General features: G+C 43.2%; 2 protein-coding genes across 6 annotated transcripts in view; one reads left to right on the top strand and one right to left on the bottom strand.

The window, feature by feature from the left end:
• Positions 1–26635, top strand: part of NT5E (5'-nucleotidase ecto) — a 502044-nt gene that overhangs the window by 437728 nt on the left and 37681 nt on the right. The window lies entirely within an intron of this gene.
• LOC115467289 (sorting nexin-14) overlaps positions 1–26635 on the bottom strand; it is a 193165-nt gene that overhangs the window by 161752 nt on the left and 4778 nt on the right. For 2 of the 5 annotated variants that reach the window (XM_030199130.1, XM_030199133.1), the window contains exons 1-4: positions 17782–18044; positions 13623–13743; positions 2310–2386; positions 2042–2120 (exon numbers count right to left, since the gene is read on the bottom strand). In XM_030199130.1, coding sequence (XP_030054990.1) covers positions 2042–2120; positions 2310–2386; positions 13623–13743; positions 17782–17918 — 414 coding nt within the window. In that variant the 5' untranslated portion in view covers positions 17919–18044. Of the gene's footprint in view, positions 1–2041; positions 2121–2309; positions 2387–13622; positions 13744–17781; positions 18045–26635 lie in introns of those variants that run through there. The other 3 variants (XM_030199132.1, XM_030199134.1, XM_030199131.1) reach the window with 2 other exon arrangements.

Here is a 26635-nt window from a genome sequence, read left to right as displayed (position 1 = left end):
TTACTAAAGCAGTAGTGGTGTAGCTATGGGGGGGCATGGGCGCCCCCCCTCCCCAACTACAGTAGCCTGAATGGCTGGTGGGATGCTCAAGCCCGCCAGCCAAAAAGCTATGCAGCCTGACACCCCTCCCCCCCCCCCCCCCCCCCCGTGTGGGAAAGTCAGCTGCTTGCTTTCCAGTCACCAACTGCAGCACTCCTTGTGCATGAACTGAGCATGCGCAAGGAGTGCCAGCGTCAGAGGCTGGAAAGCACGCCAACAATGACATCGCACAAGGCAAGGTTCGAGCTGCAGAGCCCTTCAGTTGGTGGGTCTTGGGCAACCCCCACCAGCAAAAGTAACGTTTTTAACGTGGGGGAAGACAGAAGAGAAGAATAAGTGGCACCCCCACCCTGGGTCCCAGTCCCCCGGGTGGAAGTAGTATGACACTTTAGGGAAAAGTGACAAGGATAGTGTTGCTGAACAGCCTTGGAACACATGTAAATTGGAATAGATGAATGGTTTCAATTATTTGTTTAATTCATGAGCAAAGCTAGTGATTATTTAAAATCTTCAGTTAGGGTACATTACGCCTCCTGTAATTCTAATGAACTCTAAATTATTGCCCCCTCCCCCCTCCATGACCCTAGTCACTCCAGAAAGGTAAAAGGCAGGAGCAATGCCCATGTGCTCCTACCTCTAAGCACCACCATCATTGAAAATGGCAGTACCGTCCCCAACTGGGATCTCCAAGAATGACAACAATCCCACTGACACTGGAATTGGGTTTGCCAGCCAGTTGTCAAAGCAGTTAATTTGGTCATCTGGTAAATAAAATCCATCTTGTGAAGCACAATGTTCATCGCTTTTTTCCAGGCCACTGCCAAGGCGATCTTGCCGGCAACAAAAATGCTAGTAGCCAGTCTACGTAAGTCCGCTTTACTACCCCACTGGTTTAAAATGCAGCAGGCAATATTCCGCCTTGGTAGGCCACTCCTGTCACCTGCTATATAAAAGATGCAAAACCTCTGTCCAATAGCTTTGTATGTTAGAGCAGGCCCGCCATATATGATACATATCCCCCATGCTCCCACATCCTCTCCAACAGTGAGTAGAGCCGCTACCAACATTTTTACCAGACGACAGAGAGTATAGTACCAGTGATACAACAGTTTGTAACTATTTTCCACCAGGGAACTGGTCACAGATGGTGTTTAAGGATTTACAGAATGAAGACTTAAGGTGAGCAAAGGACCTGATTCACGATCACTAGGCTGTTATTTTTTTTATGTCTCACCAGTATTTCCTTGATTTGCATACCTTGAGGGACATTCAATGGGTCATTATACACCCTTGGTATTCCCCCCCACCCCCCATTACTGTTCTCATCCCATCCCACATTTGGAATTCTTTGCCCCTCAGCTATCAGGTCTATTACTGATACCTGTTCTCCTAGAAAGCAGTTAAAAGACATTTGCCCAGAATTTCATTTATTTCAATTTATATTCCACTATTATCCAGAGCGGATTAAAAACTAACATAGCACATGCTAAAAAGCACTTGGGTAAACATAGCCCTTAGATCGGCAGGTTAAGGATTTGCTATTCTGGTTTTCATTATTTGTGCGTTAATTTTGTTTTAGGTCTCTGTTATATATTACCAGCCGTTAAGCCCGTAACAACGGGCTAGTTTTTTTTGTTTTCCTATGGCATCCCCCCCCCCCCCCCCCCCCCCCCGTTCACCACCCTGCTCTCTCCCCTGCCCTCCCCCCAGCATCTGTTTCCCTCAGTTCCGCCCCCCCCTCCTTCCCTCCATGCTCCCTCCTCCTCCGATTTCCACGCCCATGTCCAAGCCCTCCTCCCTATTGGGCTGTACTGCTGGTGGAGGCGGGGCTTGGACTTCTACACTCTCAGCGTTTTGACTCTACTGCGCATTTGCAGGTGAGTCAGTCACTTGCCGTTTATATGTTTGATAACCTACTTTGGACAGTATTAGATTGGGGAGGAGGGGCAAAAAATGTTTCAAATAAAGCTCTATGTAAACATGTGTGTAATAAACAAGTTACCTCAGAAAGAGATGCATCGACCTTAGAAGATACTTTCAGACCCAACCACGGCTGATACTTTTCAAGGAGCAAAGTAGGCCTACCAAACAACAAAGTAAAACGTTTGACTTGTTTTCCCAACAGTAGACTATGAAAATATAGATGTCAACATAGATGTGATTCACATAAATTTGGTTTCCCATCCAGAATCTGTAAATGATCTGGCAAGAACCAAAGCTTTTCTGGATCAGGTATTAATGGGTTTGTAAAAGTTTCATACACAACTTGCCTGTGCCTTTTGCATTTCACTTTACCACAGACGGCACAACACTGTCTTTGTAGGAATGACTCTTGCAGTCCCAGCTGCTGAGGAGGAAGAAAAAAGACAAAAAAAGATAGATCTTATTGATAAGAAACAATAAAAAGCATGACTAACAGTAATTCTGATAAATATAAACACTTGGAAACAAATCATGAAGTAAGCAAATGCATGGATGTATCAGGAGGAAAATCCTCAAGAAGCACCTTCTCCCACAAAACACACGGGTAGAAGGGCTAGGGCTTCTTCACACCCTTGTCACCTCTCGTTTAGACTACTGCAATCTGCTTCTTGCTGGCCTCCCACTTAGTCACCTCTCTCCTCTCCAATCGGTTCAAAACTCTGCTGCCCGTCTCGTCTCCCGCCAGGGTCACTTTACTCATACTACCCCTCTCCTCAAGTCACTTCACTGGCTCCCTATCCGTTTTCGCATCCTCTTCAAACTTCTTCTACTAACCTATAAATGTACTCACTCTGCTGCTCCCCAGTATCTCTCCACACTCGTCCTTCCCTTCACTCCTTCCCGTGCACTCCGCTCCACGGATAAATCCTTCTTATCTGTTCCCTTCTCCACTACTGCCAACTCCAGACTTCACGCCTTCTGTCTCGCTGCACCCTACGCCTGGAATAAACTTCCTGAGCCCCTACGTCTTGCCCCATCCTTGGCCACCTTTAAATCTAGACTGAAAGCCCACCTCTTTAACATTGCTTTTGACTCGTAACCACTTGTAACCACTCGCCTCCACCTACCCTCCTCTCCTCCCTCCTGTACAAATTCATTGATCTGATTTGCTTACTTTATTTTTTGTCTATTAGATTGTATAAGCTCTTTGAGCAGGGACTGTCCTTCTTCTATGTTTGTGCAGCGCTACGTACGCCTTGTAGCGCTATAGAAATGCTAACTAGTAGTAGTAGTAGTTAATCATTGGAAAAAACCTCCTGGAACTTTTAACTTCAAAACATCAAAACAGTTTAAATCTACTGCGCTGCTGAACTTTCTTTAAATGTCAAGAAAAATAGAGAAGGCACTTAGCCCTTCATGTGTCCGTCGGCAGTCTGAACGGAAAAGCACTGGACCGGAAGTTCTGAAGCAGCAGTGGCGAAATGGAGGCCACCGTTAACCATGGTCTCAGTCACGGAGGAGCCTTAAAGAAGTTTGTCAAGCTAAGCACCTTCTCTATTTTTCTTGACATTTAAAGAAAGTTCAGCAGCGCAGTAGATTTAAACTGTTTTGATGTTTTGAAGTTAAAAGTTCCAGGAGGTTTTTTCCAATGATGAAGAAGCCCTAGCCCTTCTACCCGTGTGTTTTGTGGGAGAAGGTGCTTCTTGAGGTTTTTCCTCCTGATACATCCATGCATTTGCTTACTTCATGATTTGTTTCCAAGTATTTATACTTATTGGATTTTCCTTTATTGGAAGCTTGTTCCCTGAGCTATTTTGTAGTTGATACCTAAGTATTAACAGTAATTCTGTACATTTCAAAACACAGAAGATGACAGCAGATAAAGACCATATGGCCAATCCTGTCTGCCTATCCATGTGCATGTCCCATGTTTTCTTGAATTCAGATATAATCCTCATCTCTACCACCTCCATCCACCACCCTTTCTGCAAAGAATTATTTCCATAGATACCTTCCGAGTCTATCCCCTTTTAACTTCATCTTATGCCCTCTTGTTCCAGAGCTTCCTTTCAATAGAGAGAGACCTGTGTGCCTATGCTGTGGTAGTTTCAACAATTTTTTTTGTTGTTACATTTGTACCCTGCGCTTTCCCACTCATGGCAGGCTCAATGCGGCTTACATGGGGCAATGGAGGGTTAAGTGACTTGCCCAGAGTCACAAGGAGCTGCCTGTGCCTGAAGTGGGAATCCAACTCAGTTCCTCAGTTCCCCAGGACCAAAGTCCACCACCCTAACCACTAGGCCACTCCTCCACTGTTGCTACTATTTGAGATTCTACATGGAATGTTGCTATTCCACTAGCAACATTCCATGTAGAAGTCGGCCCTTGCAGATCACCAATGTGGCCGCGCAGGCTTCTGCTTCTGTGAGTCTGATGTCCTGCACGTACGTGCAGGACGTCAGACTCACAGAAACAGAAGCCTGCGCAGCCTTCTACATGGAATGTTGCTAGTGGAATAGCTTATAAACACAAACCAGGACTCTAAAGCCACCTGCTTCGAGTAAGTGCTATCACAAACAGTTATTTCACCTGTGTAATGTAGTAATATTTTTGTGTATAGAGTACCCTCAGATAAAACCACCGTAACTGCAGTCAATGATGCTGCTAAAACGTGGTATAGCACTTCTTTCATAAGGTAACTCTAATATTGTTTTTGGGGGAGAGCAACCTCTGCTCACATTTTTTTATGCATCCCAAACACCACAGTGCTATAAAATCACTTATTCTTCTTTAAAAAATTTACATACACTGAGTGAAAAAAACTGTGCACTTATCTCGTAAGTTCTTGCCTCCCTGGCAGAACTGTGTTGCCTTGCTGAAACATTTAGCAATAGCCTTCCCCTGGAACCGCCCGACTCCGCGGGGTTTCAATCACTTTCCTCAGGGACAAAGGGTTAAGGCTGCATAAATCGCTTCTTCCTCTCTTTTTTTGTCTCAAGCAATCCACAAAACAAGGCAAAACCTGCTTTTTCTTTGTGGCTTATAAAGCATCCGCATCCATGAAAGGTCGGAAATGACGTCATTTTTTCAACTAGCTTTATGCAAACAATTCCAAGACTGACAGAAAGACGAATGGTTTACAGTCCTATAAGAGCCTTCCAAATCAAATAATAATGTTCCATTCTACATTTTCATTGAGCCCCAAAGGGCTCATTGTTTTTAAAGTAAAGATCCACCACTGCTCCCGTCTGGCTAATGCCATAGTCCGGTCCATATTGTTCATCCAAACAGGAATGTGGTCATAATAAACCACTGTAAATCTGCAAATGTATGTTTAAATTGTTCACAATGTGGAACTATAGGAGCTGTCATAGTTTTTGTGGATAATCTACTTTTATGTTCTATCAATCTTACCCTCATATGTCTGATAGTACGCCCTACATAAAACAAATGGCAGGGGCACTCAATGATGTATATTACAAAAGATGTAGTGCATGTCGTGTTATGTCTCAGTTGAAATGTTCTTGACGTTTGTCGGTGAGTCCACTGTGTCATAGAATAAGTCTGGCTACAAAATTGGCAAGAACCACAAGGTTGATGTGTACCACCCTCCGTATCCAAATTGTTATGTCTAATGGAGGTATGCACTAGTCGATCTCTGAGATTTTTCCCTCGCGTATAAGCGATACATGGCTGTTCCGAAAAAATATTGTGGAAGGTTAACACCTGCCAGTGTCTGTTGATGATTTGAGCAATTTGAGGAGCCATAGTAGAAAAGCCCAACACGCATACCATCCTGTTTAAAGGTTCCTTGGGCTTGTCACAAAGCAATAGCGATCTCTGAGCAAACCACGCTCGTTTGTATGCTTGTCTAATACAGTTCTCAGGGTATCCACGAGTTCGTAGTTTATCCATTAATAACACGGCTTGATGTTTAAAAGATATATCCGTAGTACATATTCTCCGTAATCGTAAGAACTGGCCTACTGGTAAAGACCATTTCAACCTGTGGGGATGATGACTGTTAAACTGCAACAAAGTATTTCTATCCGTGGGCTTATGGTAAACTGTGGTGTATAAGCTGCCAGTGCCCTTAATTATTTCTGTATCCAAAAATATAGCATGTTGTCTGTGTTTATTCATAGTAAATTTCAAATGGGCATCTTTACTGTTCAACCAATCAAAGAACTGATCTAAATGGCTCTCAGTGGAATAGCAACATTCCATATAGAATCTCCAATAGTAGCAACATTCCATGTAGAATCTCCAATAGTATCTGTTTTTTTTTGTTACATTTGTACCCTGTGCTTTCCCACTCATGGCAGGCTCAATGTGGCTTACATGGGGCAATAGAGGGTTAAGTGACTTGCCCAGAGTCACAAGGAGCTGCCTGTGCCTGAAGTGGAAATCGAACTCAGTTCCTCAGGACCAAAGTCCACCACCCTAACCACTAGGCCACTCTCCTCCACATCCACATATTGATGATGCAACCAAATAAACAGCCAAAAAGCACAATATACAAAAAGTGAAAACAAAAGCATCTGAATAACAGCACACCAATAAGCTCATCATTTGAGTTTTAACATTTTTCTCCCCCCCTCCCAGTCCCACCACCCCCCTCCCCTTTCCACAGTATATGTAGTGGTAGCAACACTGATGTCATACATACTAAGCCAGTCCAATTTATGGTCTGTGTACAAAACAAGAAAACGGTGCATCTCCACAACTGTTTAACAGCCAGTAAAAGCACCCGACAGAGTAGTGCTTAAACCAATCCAGGGGTCTGGTTCCTAATTGCACCAAACCTCACACACCTCAAGCAGACCACACTGCTACCATTCTTCCTCATTATAATGAAACCCCACCCCTCCTTGTAACACACCAACACAGAACACATCATTCTCTCCCTCCCTTGACCGGACTCACACTAACAACAAGCTAGACTACTCACACACTAATAAATCCACCCCCCCCCCCAAACCCCACCTGGGGAGATGCCCGAACCCTCAATCTAAATACGAGATGAATGGCCTACTCCTTATACCACACCTAAAGAGAATTTACCACCAAACTCCTCCCTCTAGCAGACAAGCTTTGAACATATGGCCCCCAAATTTCATGCTGTGGTAATATTTAAAAGTCTCGATCGTATCACCTCGTCTTCCTTCCAAAGTCTACATATTGAGGTCGGTAAGTTTGTCTCTATGTATTTATGATGAAGAGCACTGACCATTTTAGTAGCCACCCGTAGGACTGACTCCGTCCTATTTATATCTTTTCGAAGCTGCGGTGTCCAGTATTGTACACAGTCCTCTACATGGGGCCTCACCAGAAACTGAACATGTTAGGGGGCGAGCAGGGTTTTTGCACATGAGGGCATCAAGGCTCTTTGGTACTGAGTTAATTGCTGGTGCTGGGCCAGGTACTTTGACAGGAAGTGAAAGGGAGAGCAGCTTTCAGTAAGCAAGGGACAATGTTAGGATCAGGGGAGTCGGGGGGGGGGGGGGAGAAAGAGAGGGCTACTAGATAAAGAAGGGGAATTCTCAGGGGTGGGGTTTTCACATTGAAATAAAATGTTGACAATTCAAGTTTATGTAAAACTAGCCGTTAAGCCCGTTAAAACGGGCAAGATTTCCAGCTACCCTCCTCGCCGCCGCTCCCTCCCCCCTCCGTGTCGGGCCCCCTGCACTGACCTGACAGCGCCTCTCACCTCCTGCAGCGCTTGCACATGAAGGTGAGAGGCGCTGTCAGGTCAGTGCAGGGGGCCCGATGCGGAGGAGGGCAGGAGTGGCAGCAGGGATGGGGGGGGAGGGTGGAGGTTGGTGCGCGCGATGTTCGTTTCCAGGCAGCAGCGTCCAACAGTGACTCCGACTCCGTTTCCCTCTCTGTTCCGCCCGCTGACATCCTCACGTCTTGACGCGAGGGCGGGACAGAGAGGGAAGTCTCTACTGCGCATTTGCAGGTGAGTCGGTCACTTGCCGTTTATATGTTTGATTAGCCCTGCTAGTCAAGTCAATGTAGAGAGAACTATATGTAGCAGGCTGGGGGGGGGGGGGTAGGAAGGAAAGAGATGCTACAGACCATAGGAGGAAGGGAAGGAAAAAGAGAAATGCTGGAGACCATATATATTTTTTTGAGGGGGTGGGATTTTGTGTGTTGATTTTTATGTACGGGGAGGGAATATTTATATGTGTGACCCTCCACATAAAAGGCTACCCACTCCTATACTAAAGTGGAAAACAAAGTGAGGGGAGAAAAGAAGAAAACCAAGACAAAACAGGGTCCCAAGATTCAAATAAAAAAAAAAAAAGTGCTGCCTAAAGATTAAGGTGGAAAATTATTTCACTCTGGTGAAATAATTATTTTTAAAGTTTCTTAACCACTACTGGCCTCAGTACAGAACAGATTTTGAGAAAATTAGCACAAATTAGTTTTGGAAAAATACTCCTTAACCCATCCAAAATTATTATTATTAATAATTCAGTTTCAGAGTCCAGATACTCCGATCACTAGGTCTTAATCATTAATTTTGTACACTGAGCAAACAGCAAAACTGAAACAGAACATATATTTCTACATTATTTGAGAATTTAATACATAAGAACTGGAATCAGTGTTAGCACTTATTGAAATTAGTACATCAGCATATTTAATGAGTAAGATGTGCTGTTCTGGCTGCCCCAGATCCTGAAAAAAGTACAGAGAAGAGTAACTAAAATGAAAAAAAGAGGATGAAAGGGCTCCCCTATGAAAAAGGCAAAACAGGTTATGAACAGCTTGAAGAGAATAAAGGGGTTATGAAAGAGCATCGACTCTTTCCCAAGCCAAGTTCTGTAGCAGCCCTTGCTAGTCAGGTTTTCAGGATATCCACAATGAATACGTATGAAAGAGATTTGCATATAATGGAAACCGTGTATGCAAATCAAGTTCATGCATACTTGAGAAACACTGTGACAGCGGGTTATAAAATTATGAGTGGGGTCACACAGATTAGATAGGGAACAGTCATTTCCCCTTTCAAATAATACTAAGGGGTCCTTTTACAAAGCAGTGCTAAAAAGTGGTCTTCCTGAACCCTTACACAGGTCTTGTCTGCACATCAAGGCAATTTTTAGAACAGCAGTAAAAGGACCGTTTTCAGATTTCATATGAAAAGATTAGCACATGAGCCCTCACCACTACCTAATTTGTAGGCGGTAAGGGCTTACGTGCCAGGTGCCCTCGGCCTGGATTGGCCGCTGTTGTGGACAGGATGCTGGGCTCGATGGACCCTTCGTTTTCCCAGTGTGGCATTACTTACAGTTACATAGTAGATGACGGCAGAAAAAGACCGAGAAGATCCGCCAGCAAGCGGAAAACTCAAGCACCCCACGGTAAAAACAATAATGTGTAAAAAGTGGGAGTACTAATATTCATTGTTTTAACTTTTTCTGTAGATATAAATTTTTTCTGTTCTTTTATCATACATATCATATACAGTGGGGGAAATAAGTATTTGATCCCTTGCTGATTTTGTAAGTTTGCCCACTGACAAAGACATGAGCAGCCCATAATTGAAGGGTAGGTTATTGGTAACAGTGAGAGATAGCACATCACAAATTAAATCCGGAAATCACATTGTGGAAAGTATATGAATTTATTTGCATTCTGCAGAGGGAAATAAGTATTTGATCCCCCACCAACCAGTAAGAGATCTGGCCCCTACAGACCAGGTAGATGCTCCAAATCAACTCGTTACCTGCATGACAGACAGCTGTCGGCAATGGTCACCTGTATGAAAGACACCTGTCCACAGACTCAGTGAATCAGTCAGACTCTAACCTCTACAAAATGGCCAAGAGCAAGGAGCTGTCTAAGGATGTCAGGGACAAGATCATACACCTGCACAAGGCTGGAATGGGCTACAAAACCATCAGTAAGACGCTGGGCGAGAAGGAGACAACTGTTGGTGCCATAGTAAGAAAATGGAAGAAGTACAAAATGACTGTCAATCGACAAAGATCTGGGGCTCCACGCAAAATCTCACCTCGTGGGGTATCCTTGATCATGAGGAAGGTTAGAAATCAGCCTACAACTACAAGGGGGGAACTTGTCAATGATCTCAAGGCAGCTGGGACCACTGTCACCACGAAAACCATTGGTAACACATTACGACATAACGGATTGCAATCCTGCAGTGCCCGCAAGGTCCCCCTGCTCCGGAAGGCACATGTGACGGCCCGTCTGAAGTTTGCCAGTGAACACCTGGATGATGCCGAGAGTGATTGGGAGAAGGTGCTGTGGTCAGATGAGACAAAAATTGAGCTCTTTGGCATGAACTCAACTCGCCGTGTTTGGAGGAAGAGAAATGCTGCCTATGACCCAAAGAACACCGTCCCCACTGTCAAGCATGGAGGTGGAAATGTTATGTTTTGGGGGTGTTTCTCTGCTAAGGGCACAGGACTACTTCACCGCATCAATGGGAGAATGGATGGGGCCATGTACCGTACAATTCTGAGTGACAACCTCCTTCCCTCCGCCAGGGCCTTAAAAATGGGTCGTGGCTGGGTCTTCCAGCACGACAATGACCCAAAACATACAGCCAAGGCAACAAAGGAGTGGCTCAGGAAGAAGCACATTAGGGTCATGGAGTGGCCTAGCCAGTCACCAGACCTTAATCCCATTGAAAACTTATGGAGGGAGCTGAAGCTGCGAGTTGCCAAGCGACAGCCCAGAACTCTTAATGATTTAGAGATGATCTGCAAAGAGGAGTGGACCAAAATTCCTCCTGACATGTGTGCAAACCTCATCATCAACTACAGAAGACGTCTGACCGCTGTGCTTGCCAACAAGGGTTTGCCACCAAGTATTATGTTGTTTGCCAGAGGGATTAAATACTTATTTCCCTCTGCAGAATGCAAATAAATTCATATACTTTCCACAATGTGATTTTCCGGATTTAATTTGTGATGTGCTATCTCTCACTGTTACCAATAACCTACCCTTCAATTATGGGCTGCTCATGTCTTTGTCAGTGGGCAAACTTACAAAATCAGCAAGGGATCAAATACTTATTTCCCCCACTGTATAAATGTACTTTTTATAGACTCCTGATGCAGGCCTGACGGCCGAAACACGACGTTGTGTCGAGTCTTCAAACCTTCATAAAGTTTTTTGTTTAAGAACATCCTCCAGTTTCTGGTATCCTTGGTCGTACTCCCACTTTTTACACATTATGGCAGAAAAAGACCTGAACGGTCCATCCAGCCAAACTCATATGTGCTACTTTTTGTGTATACCTTACCTTGATTTGTACCTGTCCTTTTCAGGGCACAGACCGTATAAGTCTGCCCAGCACTATCCCCGCCTCCCAACCACCAGCCCCGCCTCCCACCACCGGTTCTGGCACAGACCGTATAAGTCTGCCCAGCACTATCCCGCCTCCCAACCACCAGCCCCGCCTCCCACCACTGGTTCTGGCACAGACCGTATAAGTCTGCCCAGCACTATCCCCGCCTCCCGCCACCGTACAGATTACTGTATTAATCTGTTAGCACACAGCAACATAGCTGTGCTGATTACCACAGAAACACCCACTTCCCATTCCCCCAGACACACCCCCCCTCCTTGGTAAAATAAAAACATTTTTAGTGCATGCTGTACGCATACTAACCTAGAACTTACCACTGGACACCTGAGTGGGCCAGGTGGTTAGCCCTTTTAAGCTGCAGCAAGCACAGCTAGCGTTTACTGCAGCTTAATAAAAGGATCCATAAGAGAAGAAGGTAGTTTATTAAAACTAAATAGTAACAGACTGAAAACAAAATCGTTGAAAGTTTCTTTTGTTTTAATTCACCCCTCCCACACACACAGTAAAGCGGCCCAAAGTGGCAATTTTCTGACCTGGAACCCTCTTTGAACTTTGTTCTTTTTCTTTGCTGTAGCTGAAACGGAAAGTGGAGCCCTTCGCTGGCTGACTCCTCCCCTCCCCTCCCCCAAACATAAAGGAATCCTTTTATCTTGCTAGAAAGTGGCCGGTGCTGCAATCAGCATGTGGATTTGCCACGTGCTTCATCCACTTTCTAGAGCGACAGAAAAATGGCAGTGGTTTTGTTTTTTTGGAGGGGGGGGGGGGGTTTATGACCACATGCTAATTTCCCCATTAACACCAGGAACCCTTAGCACCACCTATTTAGGAGGCAGAAAGGGCTCCCATGCTACTCCTGTGGTAACTGGGTAACAAGCAGTAATGCGCCCGCACTACCTCATTAGCGTAGGTACGCCTTCTATGACAAAAACATTAAAAATATTTTTTATCGGGGAGAGTAGTGTGCGCTGCTGGCCAAACTACCACAGGACACCTCAGCACATCCCGCAGTATTGCCCTTTTACCTTGCGGTAGGCCCGCTTTAGACCTACCACACCTTAATAAAAGGGCCCCAAAATTTGCTATACTGTGTTTGGTTTTATGTCGTTTTGACCAGTACTTATGTCCGAAATATCTTGCAATAATACTATGTTTTAGATTTGTAATGTCTTTTTATGTCACTATACGTTACTATTTATGTTATTTGTTTTTTTTTTATTTGTATAGATTCCTGACGCAGGTCAGTACGGCCGAAACACAGCTGTGTCGAGTCCCTTTCTCCCTGCTATCGTTTGGCTAATAAAGTTGATTTCTTAATTTTACACCAAGGTGTCATCTATTTTATGTAATTTTTAATCTTTATGTATTTATATTTTTTAAATACATATTTTATGATTATTTTCAAATTTTGATGTTTTTACATTATTTTGCTTTTTAGTTTTAATTTTTATTTTTGTTAGTCATCTTCGCTGTTTTGTTTACTATACTGGTTTCCAACAGACACCGCTCCAGACAGGACAAGTACTAGACGGGATCTCAAAGTGCAAATTTTCTCGTTTACCTTATTAGTATTTGGACTTTTTCTCCAAAAACTTGTCCAAACATTTTTTTTTATACCCAGCTACGCTAAAGCTTTTACCACCTCCTCTGGCAATAAATTCCAGATCTTAATTATGTATTGAGTGAAGAAGAAAAAAAAAAATTCCCATTTCTTTTAAAATGTTCTACTTGGTAACTTCAGTGCAGGGCCTCTAGTCTTTACTCTTTCAAGCAGTACAAGCAAGAAAAGTTATGAAGAAGTCAAGGCCATCTAACACAGCTGCCTTTATAAGGGTTTACACAAGTTTCTAGAGGAAAAGTCCATAAACCATTAGCCACATAGACCTGAGAAAGTCACTGCTTACCCTAAAAACTGGCATGAAAAGGGATGAATTTACTTTTCAGGTGCAGCCAGATACCTGTACCATGGATTGGCTTTTGGAAACAGAAGGCTGGGTTTGATGAAACTTTGACCTGACTCAGTAAAGCACACCTTACATTCAGTTGTCCTAGTAACAGTTTTGACACTTAGGGCCCCATTTACGAAGCGGAGCTAGAGGTACGTTAGTGCTTTTAGCGGGCGCTAACTGTGTAGGCGCACACAATATTCCTATGGGCGCCTACACAACGCGCTCTAACTTTGTGCACGCTCTAAAAACGCAAGCGCACCTTAGTAAACAGGACTCTTAGCGAGAACATGAAACAAACTATGCACAAGTGACACAAACACAGGACATATGCTAAAATAAAGGAACAAAAAAAAACCAAAACGTACCTTTGGTTTATATTTACGTTTGAAAAAAATATTTGGCAAGAGAGAATCCAGTTCCAACAAACTATAGAACGTAACAACTCCAACCACAAATGACCAGAAGATCATAAGAATGTGAAGATACCTAGTGGAAGAAAACAAACCAACGTTAACCAAAGGTTGGCAATTTTACCAACAGTACTAATAATTTTGACCAAAATAATACGTCTCTTTTTAAAGCTTCAAGAGCTCCAGGTTGACTTGCAGGTAAATTTCAATTTCTTTTGACAGAAACTTTAAATGAATTATGTTCACTTTTTCAGTGCCCAGATTTCTACTTTATTTTTAAATCACATATATAGCAAAATACCTTAATGCAATGAGTGCCTGCACTTTATTTTAAAAAAGGGGGTACATTTCAAAATGTCTGGCAGTCACTGCAGCAAGAGCTAAGTCACAGATAAAAAATTAAAGTGCACCAATTCCTTTATTTTTAGCAAAATCTGGGAGAATGCAAAAAAATAAAAATTATACCAAATCTCTATAGCACAGAACCAAATATCCACCATCCTTCAATGGCGGTCAATTTACAAGCACTATGCATGCTTTATACATCTCAATCCAGGTACTTATACGTTTGTGTGACCAAAACATACAAGCCAGCATTTTACAAAAGGGTAGGACAAAATGTTTAAGGCACTAAAACGTACAGGGCTAACAGAGGGAAGTCAAGGGTGGTACAGGGCAGTGTCACGGACAGCACTGTCAGCAACGTCTATCCCTGATTCTGAACAGCACATTGACGTACATCCAACACCAGATGAATGTCAGGACTTAGGCCATCTTTAAATCTCAAGTAAGTGCTGCCGCACCAAGTCCTTGTGACTGTTTATATTGGGACTGTGAGAGGCTATAAATGCACGGAGGCGAGTCTCAACTGAAAGGAAGCTCTGGAACGAGGGGGCACAGGATGAAGGTGAAAGGGGACAGTCTCAGAAGTAACCTGAGGAAACACTTTTCATGGAAAGGCTGGTGAAGTCATGGAACAAAACTAACTTAATCATAAGCACACTAACTCAGTTAATATAGAGTGTAGTATCCATTCTTTTTTTTCAATTTAAAGTGGAGAAAAATAGACCTCAGTAGTCACTTTCTCCACTTTAAACTGAAAAAAAGAATGGATACTACACTCTATATTAACTGAGTTAGCGTGCTTATGATTAAGTTAGTTTAGTTCAGCTCATTATTAACGTCATAGTTCAGTCTTTTTTGCTGAAATTTCGTCCAGCACTATCTGAATTCATGGAACAGCCTCCCGGTGGGTGGAGACAAAAACAGTATCTGAATTCAAGAGAGCTTGGGACAAGTACATAGGCCCTTTAAAATGAGTGATAGGGAGAATAGATGAAATGGATGGGCAGACTGGATAGGCCATATGGTCTTTATCTGCCTACATTTTTCTAATGTTTCTATGATTACTCTTTCTGTCCACCCAGGTTTGTTGTCTAAAACCCCTCCATCTCCACATGCTACCTCCCCCATCTTCCAATACCATGTCAAAATACAGGGGCAGAACACAATGGTGAGAGCTCGTGTGGGTTATTTTCAGCTTAATGGGCACCTCTGAGCACAATTTTTTCCCGATGTTTTACATTACCACATTTGGAGACATCACCATTTCTGAATGCTTTTAGGACACTTTGGTAGGGGGTAGAGATGTGTCACTTTTACATTAGGCTTCTACGTTTAGTCCTGTGTTTGTGTTTGAAAGCCCACCTCTTTAACATTGCTTTTGACTCGTAACCACTTGTAACCACTCGCCTCCACCTACCCTCCTCTCTTCCCATTCACATTAATTGATTTGATTTGCTTACTTTATTTATTTTTTGTCTATTAGATTGTAAGCTCTTTGAGCAGGGACTGTCTTTCTTCTATGTTTGTGCAGCGCTGCGTATGCTTTGTAGCGCTATAGAAATGCTAAATAGTAGTAGTAGTAAGATACATTACAAGCTCTAGACTTGCCTAAAATGTCTATATGCTGACATCTATGATTTTTCTAAAATGGTGCGTATTTTTTTCATGCTTTAAACATGTACAACATCATTTAGGCAGCTCAACAAATTTGCAAAACTTAAAAAAAAAACATGGACAGACCATGAGCATTGCTTCACTATGTTTCTGTGTTCCTTTTGCTTATGGTTCTTGCATTATGTTGATTTTAAAATAAATACACTTGCATATGGTTATTCTGAGCACTGATTCGCCATGTTTCTGTGTTCATTTTGAGTTATGGGGCTTTAGGAACTGATGCTCAGAGCCCGGCGTAAAACTGGTTGGAATATAAGATGCCATTAGTTTCTGTCATTTCTGTTACCCCTCAGAAACAGCCTCCTTTATTTTTCATTTTTGGGTATGCTTCCCTTGTTGCTCACATTTCTTCTGTGCTGGAAACAGCAATGTCAACTAGCATAAAACAAGGCATAGCATAAAGGAGCCTCTGCCTTCTCCAAGAGGGGCTCAGTACTTGCCAATCTTTTTGTGGCTGCGATCCCATGATCGCAGCCAAATAAAATTGCCATACTTCCCCGGGAGGTGCAGAATAAGGGAAAGGGAAATGGGACTTGATATACCGCCTTTCTGTGGTATTTTGCAACTACATTCAAAGCGGTTTACATATATTGAGCCTACTAATAAGTGGGAAGAGGGGGGGGAAGAGGAGTTGGTGGTTGGGAGGCTAGGATAGGGGAGGGCAGACTTATACGGTCTGTACCAGAGCCGGTGATGGGAGACGGGACTGGTGGTTGGGAGGCGGGAAATACTGCTGGGCAGACTTATACGGTCTGTGCCCTGAAAAAGACAGGTACAAATTCAAGATATGAGTTTATCTTGGGCAGACTAGATGGACCATGCAGGTCTTTTTCTGCCATCATCTACTATGTTACTATGTAATAAATAAATAAATATACAGGTACTTGTTTTGCACCAGGGGCAATGGAGGGTTAAGTGACTTGCCCACAGTCGTAAAGAGCTGCAGTGGGAATCGAAGTCGAACCCAGGTCCCCAGGATCAAAGTCCGCTGCACTAACCACTAGGCTACTCCTCCACTGGCAACGTTCCATGTAGAAGCCTGCCCTTGCAGATCACTAATGCGGCTGCGCAGGCTTCTGTTTCTGTGAGTCTGATGTCCTGCACGTCAGACTCACAGAAACAGAAGCTTGCGCGGCCGTGTTGCTGATTTGCAAGGGCAGGCTTCTACATGGAATGTTGCTAGTGGAATAGCACCATTAAGATTCCATGTAGAATCTCAAACAGTAGCAACATTCCAGAATCTCAAATAGTAGCAACAGAATCTCAATAGCAGCAACATTCCATCTAGAATCTCAAATAGGGAAAAGAGAAATGGGACTTGAAACTGCCTTTCTGAGGTTTTTGCAACTACATTCAAAGCGGTTTACATATATTCAGGTACTTATTTGTACCAGGGCAACGGAGGGTTAGGTGACTTGCCCAGAGTCACAAGGAGCTGCAGTGAGAGTCGAACCCAGTTCCCCAGGATCAAAGTCCACTGCACTAACCACTAGGCTACTCCTCCACTAGCAACATTCCATGTGGAAGCCTGCCCTTGCAGATCAGCAACGGGGCCGCGCAGGCTTCTGTTTCTGTGAGTCTGATGTCCTGCACATACTCACAGAAACAGAAGCCTGCGCGACCGCGTTGCTGATCTGCAAGGGCAGGCTTCTACATGGAATGTTGCTAGTGGAATAGCAACATTAACATTCCATGTAGAATCTCAAATAGTAGCAACATTCCAGAATCTCAAATAGTAGCAACAGAATCTCAATAGCAGCAACATTCCATCTAGAATCTCAAATAGGGAAAAGAGAAATGGGACTTGATATACTGCCTTTCAACTACATTCAAAGCGATTTACATATATTCAGGTACTTTTTGTACCAGGGGCAATGGAGGGTTAAGTGACTCGCCCAGAGTCACAAGGAGCTGCAGCAGCGGGAATTGAACCCAGCTCCCCAGGATCAAAGTCTGCTCCACTAACCACTAGGCTACTCCTATAAAGAGTTCACCTAGATCATGACCCCCCCCCAAGGCAAGTTTTGTGACCTCATGTAGGGTCCCGACCCATATTGAGAAGCTCTGGGAAAGGGATAGCGCCTTTGCCTTCTACCTGTAGAGGAGCAGCGTGCAAAGCGACAGTACTAGCAGGTAGCAACCGAAGAGCGGATACTGGCGACACGCCTCACGAATGGCATCCACCCGCAGGCTCTGCTTCAGACTCTCGGCCGCCGCTTGGAACCTCGCCATACTGGAAGGGAAGGACCCGAGTCAGCAGCCACTTCCCTCGCCTCCTTGCAATTTCCAATACTCGAACCATATACAACTTCCTTGACAACAACACCCGACAGGTAGTCAACCACGTTACGTCACCTCCGGCTCCAATGCCCGCCCACGCCCCCAAAGGAAGTCTGCCTCCAAAACGTCACCTCCGGAGCGGCGAAGGTCGAGGCTGCGAGCTGGTCCAAAAACTGAAGCAAAGGAAATTGAAGGAACGGGGAGCGGGATGACGTCAAAACGTTGAAGCCACTTAAGCTATTCTCTCTTCCCCTCCCCTGCGCAGCCGTCATGTCAATACACTCGTATGAGCTGCTGCGTCGGTCTGTATTGCTTGGTAGCATTTTATTTGATCCCAGTTTTTATTTCATGATATTTGTATCTACATAGTACATATGGGAAGCTTTCAAATAAATTAAAACGCTGTCAAATAAGTAAAAAAAAAATTGTCCTCCACCTTTTAAGGCATTGAAAGCAATGGCAGTAAAACCCGGCTGGCTCAATCCGTCCTCCTTTTTCTGGAGCCAGATAGGCAGTGCCTTAAAAGGTGGAGGACAAAAGAATTTTTTTTGTACTTATTTGACAGCGTTTTCATATATTTGAAAGCTTCCCATATGTACTATGATATAAATATCATGAAATAAAAACTGGGCTAGATTAAGGAACAAAAGTAAAATAAAGTCAGTAAGGAATCCAGAACAGGAGAATTGAATTGAATTTATTTTTATTTAATTAGAATTTACAGTACAGGTTCCTGTGACAGGCAGGCACATATATATTTTTGTACAGACACAGAAGGGAGGCAGACTCTCCAATTATTTTTATTTGAAGAAAACGTTTAAAGAAAAGATAAAAATAAAGTCACCCAAGACAGATGAAATGAAAACCAAGAGCACCCGAAGATAAAGTAAAGAAGAAGAAAAAAAACAATAACAACAGATACAAAGGACTTATAAAAGAATATACACTAACACCTTTCACATATACTTCCCTTAAAGGATCTGAGAACTGGAAAAGAGAAAGAGAAATGTATTAAGATATTTGATTTTGTAGTGAAATACAAATTTAAGAAATTAACAAAGTTATACTTACCTCTTTAGTACACCCTGTAGGAAAAGGGAAAATAATTCTCTTAAGTATAAAGTCATTTAGGGACCTGTTTACTAGGTGCGGTAACGTTTTTAACGCGTGTTAACCATGCACGCGCCTACAATATCCCTATAGGTGCCTACATGGTTAGTGTACGCGCTAATTGTAGGGGCGTTCAAAACACCAATGCGCCTTAGTAAGCAGGGACCTTTGTTTAGTAACATATTTCTTGTGCAATAGTCACCTGAGCGTTCTGTGCTGATACACAAACACCCAGTGGCGGCCCGACCATAAGGCCACTGGGGCGCATCGGCGATCCGCCCCGGGTGTCAGCGCCCCTAGGGATGCCACTGCATCCCTCATCTGTCTTTCACAAGCTGAAGATCCCTAACCTCTCTAGCCATTGGATGCTCTTCTTTGAACCGGGAAATTATAGACCGAGTGAGTCTGATGTCGGTGCCAGGCAAAATGATAGAGATTATAAACAACAAAATTGCAGAGCATATTCAAAAGCATGGATTAATGAGACAAAGTTAACGTGGATTTAGAGAAGGGAAATCTTGCCTCACCAATCTACTACATTTCTTGAAGGGGTTAACAAACATTTATTTATTTAGAACATTTATATCCCACAGATTCCCACCATGGCGGGCACTATGTGACTAACAACATGTGGATAAAGGTGAGCCAGTTGATATCGTGTATCTGGATTTTCAGAAGGCGTTTGACAAAGTGCCTCATGAAAAAGACTCCAGAGGAAATTGGAGACTCATGGGATAGGAGGTAGTGTTCTAGTGTGGATTAAAAACTGATAAAAGAAAGAAAGCAGAGAGTAGGGTTAAATGGTCAGTATTCTCAATGAAGAAGGGTAGTTAGTGGAGTTTCTCCAGAGGTCTGTGCTCGGACCACTGCTTTTTAACATATTTATAAATGACCTAGAGATGGGATTAACTAGCGAGGTAACTAAATTTGCTGATGACACAGTTATTCAAAGTCGTTAAATCGCGGGAGGATTGTGAAAAATTACAAGCAGACCTTATGAGACTGGGCGTCTAAATGGCAGATTATGTTTAATGTGAGCAAGAGCAAAGTGATGCATGTGGGAAAGAGGAACCCAAATTAGCTACGTCATGCAAGGTTCCACGTTAGGAGTCACAGACCAAGAAAGGGATCTAGGTGTCGTTGTTGATGATACTTTGAAACCTTCTGCTCAGTGTGCTGCTGCGGCTAAGAAAGCAAATAGAATGTTAGGTATTATTAGGAAAGGAATGGAAAACAAAAATGAGGATGTTATAATGCCTTTGTATCGCTCCATGGTGTGACCATACCTCAAATATTGTGTTCAATTCTGGTCACCACATCTCAAAAAAGAAATAGTGGAATTAGAAAAGGTACAGAGAAGGGCGACAAAAATGATAAAGGGGATGGGACGACTTTCCTATGAGGAAAGGCTAAAGCGGCTAGGGCTCTTCAGCTTGGAGAAAAGGCAGATGAGAGGAGTTATGATAGAGGTCTATAAAAGAATGAGTGAACAGGTAGATGTGAAGCGTCTGTTTACGCTTTCCAAAAATACTAGGACTAGGGGGCATGCAATGAAACTACAATGTAGTAAATTTAAAATGAATCGGAGAAAATGTTTCTTCACTCAACGTGTAATTAAACTCTGGAATTCGTTGCCAGAGAATGTGGTAAAGGCGGTTAGTTTGGCGGAGTTTTAAAAAGGTTTGGACGGCTTCCTAATGGAAAAGTCCATAGACCATTATTTAATGGACTTGGGGAAAATCCACTATTTCTGGGATAAGCAGTATAAAATGTTTTGTACTTTTTGGGTATCTTGCCAAGTATATGTGACCTGGATTGGCCACTGTTGGAAACAGAATGCTGGGCTTGATGGACCTTTGGTCTTTCCCAGTATGGCAATACTTATGTACTTTACCTTTTCTAATTCCACTTTATCTTTTTTGAGATACGGCGACCAGAACTGAATGCAGTAATCAAAGTGAGGTCGCACCATGGAGCGATACAGAGGCATTATAGCATTTTCGGTCTTATTCACCATCCCTTTCCTAATAATTCCTAGTATCCTGTTTGCTTTTTTGGCTGCCGCCAAACACTGAGCAAAAGATTCAGCATATTATCTACGACACCTTTTCCTTGGTTCCTGACCCCTAAGATGCAGCCTAGCATCAGGTAACTATGATTTGGATTATTCTTTCCAGTGTGCATCACCTTGCATTTGTCCACATTAAATTTCATCTGCTATTTGGATGCCCAGTCTTCCAATTTCCTAAGGTCTTCCTGGAAGATTTCACAGTCTGCACATGTTTTAACAACCTTGAATAGTTTTGTGTCATCTGCAAATGTAATTGCTTCACTCTTCATTCCAATTTCCATATCATTTAAATATGTTAAATAGCACCAGTCCCAGTACAGATCCCTGTGGCACTCCACTGTTCATCCTCCTCCATTGAAATGACCATTTAACACAGTGGTGTAGCAAGGGGGGGGTGGTCCGCCCCAGGTGTCATCTCAAGGGGGGTGCTCCCTGCCAGCTCCCCCCCCCCGGGTGCAGCACAATGACACCCCCCCCTCGGCGCATCAACACCCCCAGACCCAGTGCCTACGCTCAGCTCTGTCCAACCAGCTCCCGCACCCTACCTTTAAAGAAATCTCAGAAGCTGTGGCGAGGCGCAGCGCCTGCATGTAAAAAGTGTGGATCGTCTCATCAGGCCTTCCCTCACTCTGTCTGTCCCGCCCTTGCAGAAATAGGAAGTTGCGTCAGCGGAGGGCGGGGCAGAGTGAGGGAAGGCCCGATGAGACGATCCACACTTCTTTTACATGCAGGCGCGAGGCGCTGCACCTCGCCTTCTGAAATTTCTTTAAAGGTAGGGTGCTGGAGCTGGTTGGACGGAGTTGAGGAGGGTAGGCACTGGGTCGGGGGGGGGGTGTTGATGTGCCGAGGGGGGGTGTCATCGTGCTGCACCTGGGGGGGGGGGGGGGTGCAACGGCAAACCACCCCGGGTGGCAGCCCTCCTTGCTATGCCACTGATTTAACCCTACCCTCTGTTTTCTGTCCAATAACCAATTCCTAATCCACACCAGAACATTGCTTCCTATCCCGTGACTCTAAGTTTTCTCAAGAGTTTCTCATGAGGAACTTTATCAAAAGCTTTCTGAAAATCTAGACACACTACATCAACCATCCACCTTCAATGAAATAAAACAAATTGGTGAGGCAAGACTTCCCTTTGCTAAACCTATGCCGAATCTGTCCCATTAAACCATGTTTGTCTATGGGTTCCGTAATTTTATTCTTTATAATAGTTTCCACTATTTTGCCTGGCACTGACGTCAGGCTTACCAGTCTGTGATTATCTGGATCACCCCTGGAACCCTTTCTAAAAATCGGTGTCACATTGGCCACCCTCCAATCTTCAGGTACTACAGAGGACTTCCTTGAAAACTATATCCGGTACAGGCAGATCTCTTACATCTTCTTCCGTAAAGACAGAAGCAAAGAATTCATTCAGTTTCTCCGCTATGGCCTTGTCTTCCCTGAGTGCCCATTTTGCTCCTTCGTGATCTAACAGTCCCGTGGATTCCCTCGCAGGCTTTCTGCTTCTGCTGTACCTGAAAAAGTTGTTACTGTGAGTTTTAGCCTCTGCAGCAAGTTTCTCTTCATATTCTCTTTTAGCCTTCTTTATTAATGCTTTGCATCTGACTTGCCAGTGCTTACGTTGCTTATTTTCTTCATTTGGGTCCTTTTTCCATTATTTGAAGGCCAATCTTTGGCTGTAGTAGCCTCTGTCACATCACCTTTTAACCATTCTGGCTGTGACTTGCTCTTCTTTCCACCTTTGCAAATACATGGAATGCATGGACTGGGCTTCCAATATGGTATTTTTGAATAATATCCATACCTGATTTAGCGTCCTAACCTTTGCAGCTGATCCTTTTAGCTTCTTTTTAACTATTTCCCTCATTTTATTATAGTTGCTCTTTTGAAAATTAAATGCAGCTACAGTAGATTTCCCTTGTGGATACATCCCAGATAGTAGCTCACACTTGAGTATGTTATGATCACTGTTTCCCAGGGGATCTAACAAAACCACCTATTGAACTATGCCTTGCACACCACCAAGGATCAAATCCAAAATGGCTCCCCCTCTTTTCGGTTCTTGGACCAGTTGCTCCAAGAAGCAGTCGTTTAGTACATCTAGAAATTTTATCTCCCTGGCATTCCCTAATGTAACATTTATCCAGTCAATATTGGGGTAATTGAAATCACCCATTATTATAGTGTTGCCCAATTTGTCAGCTTTCCTAATTTCTGTAAACATTTCTCCATCGGTCTGTTCATTCTGTCCTGGTGGCTGGTAGTACAGCCCTCCTTCACTTCACACATGAAATTTATATGCATAATGATTCTACGTTACTGTTTCTTTCATGGGGAATGTTTTATTTGACTCAATTCCCTCTTTAACATATAGCACATCCCACCCTCCAATTTGATCCTATTATTGCAAATACAATTTGTACCCTGTGAACATAGTGTCTCATTGATTGTCCTCTTTCCATCAAGTCTATGAGATGCCTATATCTACTTCATCATTTAGTGCTATATACGCTCCCATCTTATTTTTACGTTTCAAAGTTTTTACAAATTTCAAATTAAGTTTTTCCTTGAATCTACAAATTGTTTAGAAGTTGACAGGGATAATGTGCTTCCTTTATCCTGCTCTCTCTATAAACACACCAGGCTTACTTTTAGCATTGTTGAAACCTCTCTACTGGGATTCCCTAAATGTCCTGATTCAATAGTATCCTTTAAGTATACTCCACACTGAACCATGCGCTCCTGGGCAACTGTTGGCTCCCCCCCCCCCCCCCCCCCATTCTAGTTTAAAAGATACTCTCTCCTTTTTAAAAGTTAACATCAGCGGCCTGGTTCTATCCTGGTTAAGTTGGAGTCCATCCTTTCGGAAGTCTCCCCCTTTCCCAGAATGTTGCCCAGTTCCTAACAAATCTAAATCCCTCATCCCTGCACCATCATCTCAACCACGCATTGAGACTTCAGAGCTCTGCCTGCCTTTTCAATCCTGCACGTGGAATGGGAAGCATTTTTGAAAAAGCTACCCTGGAGGATTTGGACTTCTAGAGCCTAGATTTGGCTTCTAGAACCGCCTTCCCACATTTTCGTGTAATTGGTACCCACATGTACCAAGCCAGCTGGCTCCTCCCCAGCACTATCTAAGATCCTGTCTAGGTGTCTTGTGAGGTCTGCCACCTTCGCACCAGGCAGGCAACTTACCAGGTGATCCTCACATCCACCAGCCACCCAGCTATCTATATGCCTAATGATCAAATCACCAACTACACCAGCTGTCCTAACCTTTCCCTCCCAGGCAGCACTTGGAGACATATCCTCAGTACAAGAGGATAGTGCATCTCCTGGTGGGCAGGTCCTGGCTAGAGTACTTCCTACTTCACCAGGGTGATGCTCTCCTTCTAGGAGACCTCCCTCCTCCAAAGAAGCACAGGGGCTGCCAGACTGGAAGTGGGGCTTCTCTACAATGTCCCTGTAGGTCTCCTCTATCTACCTCTCTGTTTTCCTCAGCTCTTCAAAGTTTGCTACTCTATCCTCAAGAGGATAGATCCATTCTCTGAGAGCTAGGAGTCTTTGCATTGGGCACACACATATAACCTGTCTCCAACTGGAAGATAATCATACATGTGACACTGAATGCAAAAGACTGGATAGCACCCCTCTCATTGCTGGACTGCTGTCTCCATCTTAGTATGTGAGAGTTTTCAATAATTTAAAAAGGATATTAGTCTAATATAGCGTATATGGTATTTGTGATTTAGTGTTTTCATCTTAGAAAGTAATGAAATGTAATTAAACTCTGTTAGAGGGCGCCGCCCTTGTTATCCTAATTAGAATGACTATAAATGAAGAGTTGTGCTAGGGGTGGGCAGGAGTTAGGGAAGGGTGGGTGGGATTGAAGACTAAACTAGGCCCTGCTGTGCCTTTTAGAAGCTTATCTGATAATGTTGTAGGCTGTGGCAGAAAGTTCAAGTTTTAAAGTTTTAAAACTATAAGGAGTGTGGTAGCCGTGTTAGTCCACTCTTAAGGTTATCAATAGAAATCAAACAAAATAAAACATGGAAAAGAAAATAAGATGATACCTTTTTATTGGACATAACTTAATACATTTCTTGATTAGCTTTCGAAGGTTGCCCTTCTTCCTCAGATCGGAAATAAGCAAATGTGTGCTATAGCTGTGTTATAAGTGAACTGTCACAGTAATGCTTGAATGTTTTCACTTATATACACTGTCAGCTAGCACATTTGCTTATTTCCGATCTGAGGAAGAAGGGGCAACCTTCGAAAGCTAATCAGAAATGTATTAAGTTATGTCCAATAAAAAAGGTATCATCTTATTTCTTTTCCATGTTTTATTTTGTTTGATTTCTATTGAAAACTATAAGGGAAAGGGTTTTAGAATACGAAAACTAAGCTGTGCTACAAAACTAAAGTTAAACCTCTAAATTAGGGTTTCCTGTGACTATCAGCTCTGTATTCCTTATTTGAACTGGCTACGCTGTGCTACAAAACGAAAGTTAAAACTATACTGTGTTTTCCAGTGACTAACAGTTCTGCTGTACACTGATCCTATGGTAAACTCTAAGTCCCTTAACCGCTAGCCTATGCTAACCATACAAAGAAAACCGTAAATTCCTTAAACTGCCTTAAATTTACTACTCTGCAGCTTCATTGCGTGCCCACTAGTCCTAGTATTTTTGGAAAGAGTAAACAATCGATTCACGTCTACCCGTTCCACTCCACTCAGTATTTTATATACCTCTATCATATTGCCCCTCAGCCATCTATTCCAAGCTGAAGAGCCTTAGCCTCACTAGCCTTTCCTCATAGGAAAGGTCATCCCATCCCCTTTATTATTTTCATCACCTTTCTCTGTACCTATTCTAATTCCACTATATCTTTTTTGATCTGTGGTGAGCAGAACTGCACACCATATTTGAAGTGTGGACACACCATGGGGTGATACAAAGGCATTATAATTTCCTAATTTTGTTTTCCATTCCTAATAATACCTAACCTATTTGTTTTCTTAGCTGCCTCCGCCACACACTCAGCAAAGGGTTTCAGCATATCAACGATGATGCCTAGATCCCTTTCCTGGTCAGTGACTCCTATTGTGGAACTTTGCATCACGTAGCTGTATTTCAGGTTCCTCTTTCCCATATGCATCACTTTTTTTTTTTGTTACATTTGTACCCCACGCTTTCCCACTCATGGCAGGCTCAATGCGGCTTACATGGGGCAATGGAGGGTTAAGTAACTTGCCCACTTTGCACTTGTTCACATTAAACGTCATTTGCCATCCGGATGCCTAGTCTCGTAAGGTCCTCTTGTAATTTTTCACAATCCTCTTACAATTTAATAACTTTGTATTCTCAGCAAATTTAATTACCTTACTAGTTTTATTACCTCATCAATTTTATTACGTGAAATCCTACATAAAGGCTATTAAAAAAATCAAGTCTAGACAACATAAACTTTGTACAAGGATCCT

The sequence above is a fragment of the Microcaecilia unicolor genome, chromosome 3 (genome assembly GCF_901765095.1).
Source record: "Microcaecilia unicolor chromosome 3, aMicUni1.1, whole genome shotgun sequence".
Classification (NCBI taxonomy): domain Eukaryota; kingdom Metazoa; phylum Chordata; class Amphibia; order Gymnophiona; family Siphonopidae; genus Microcaecilia; species Microcaecilia unicolor.
The sequence above is the reverse complement of the archived record's forward strand: the minus strand, read 5'-3'. Positions and strand labels throughout refer to the sequence as shown.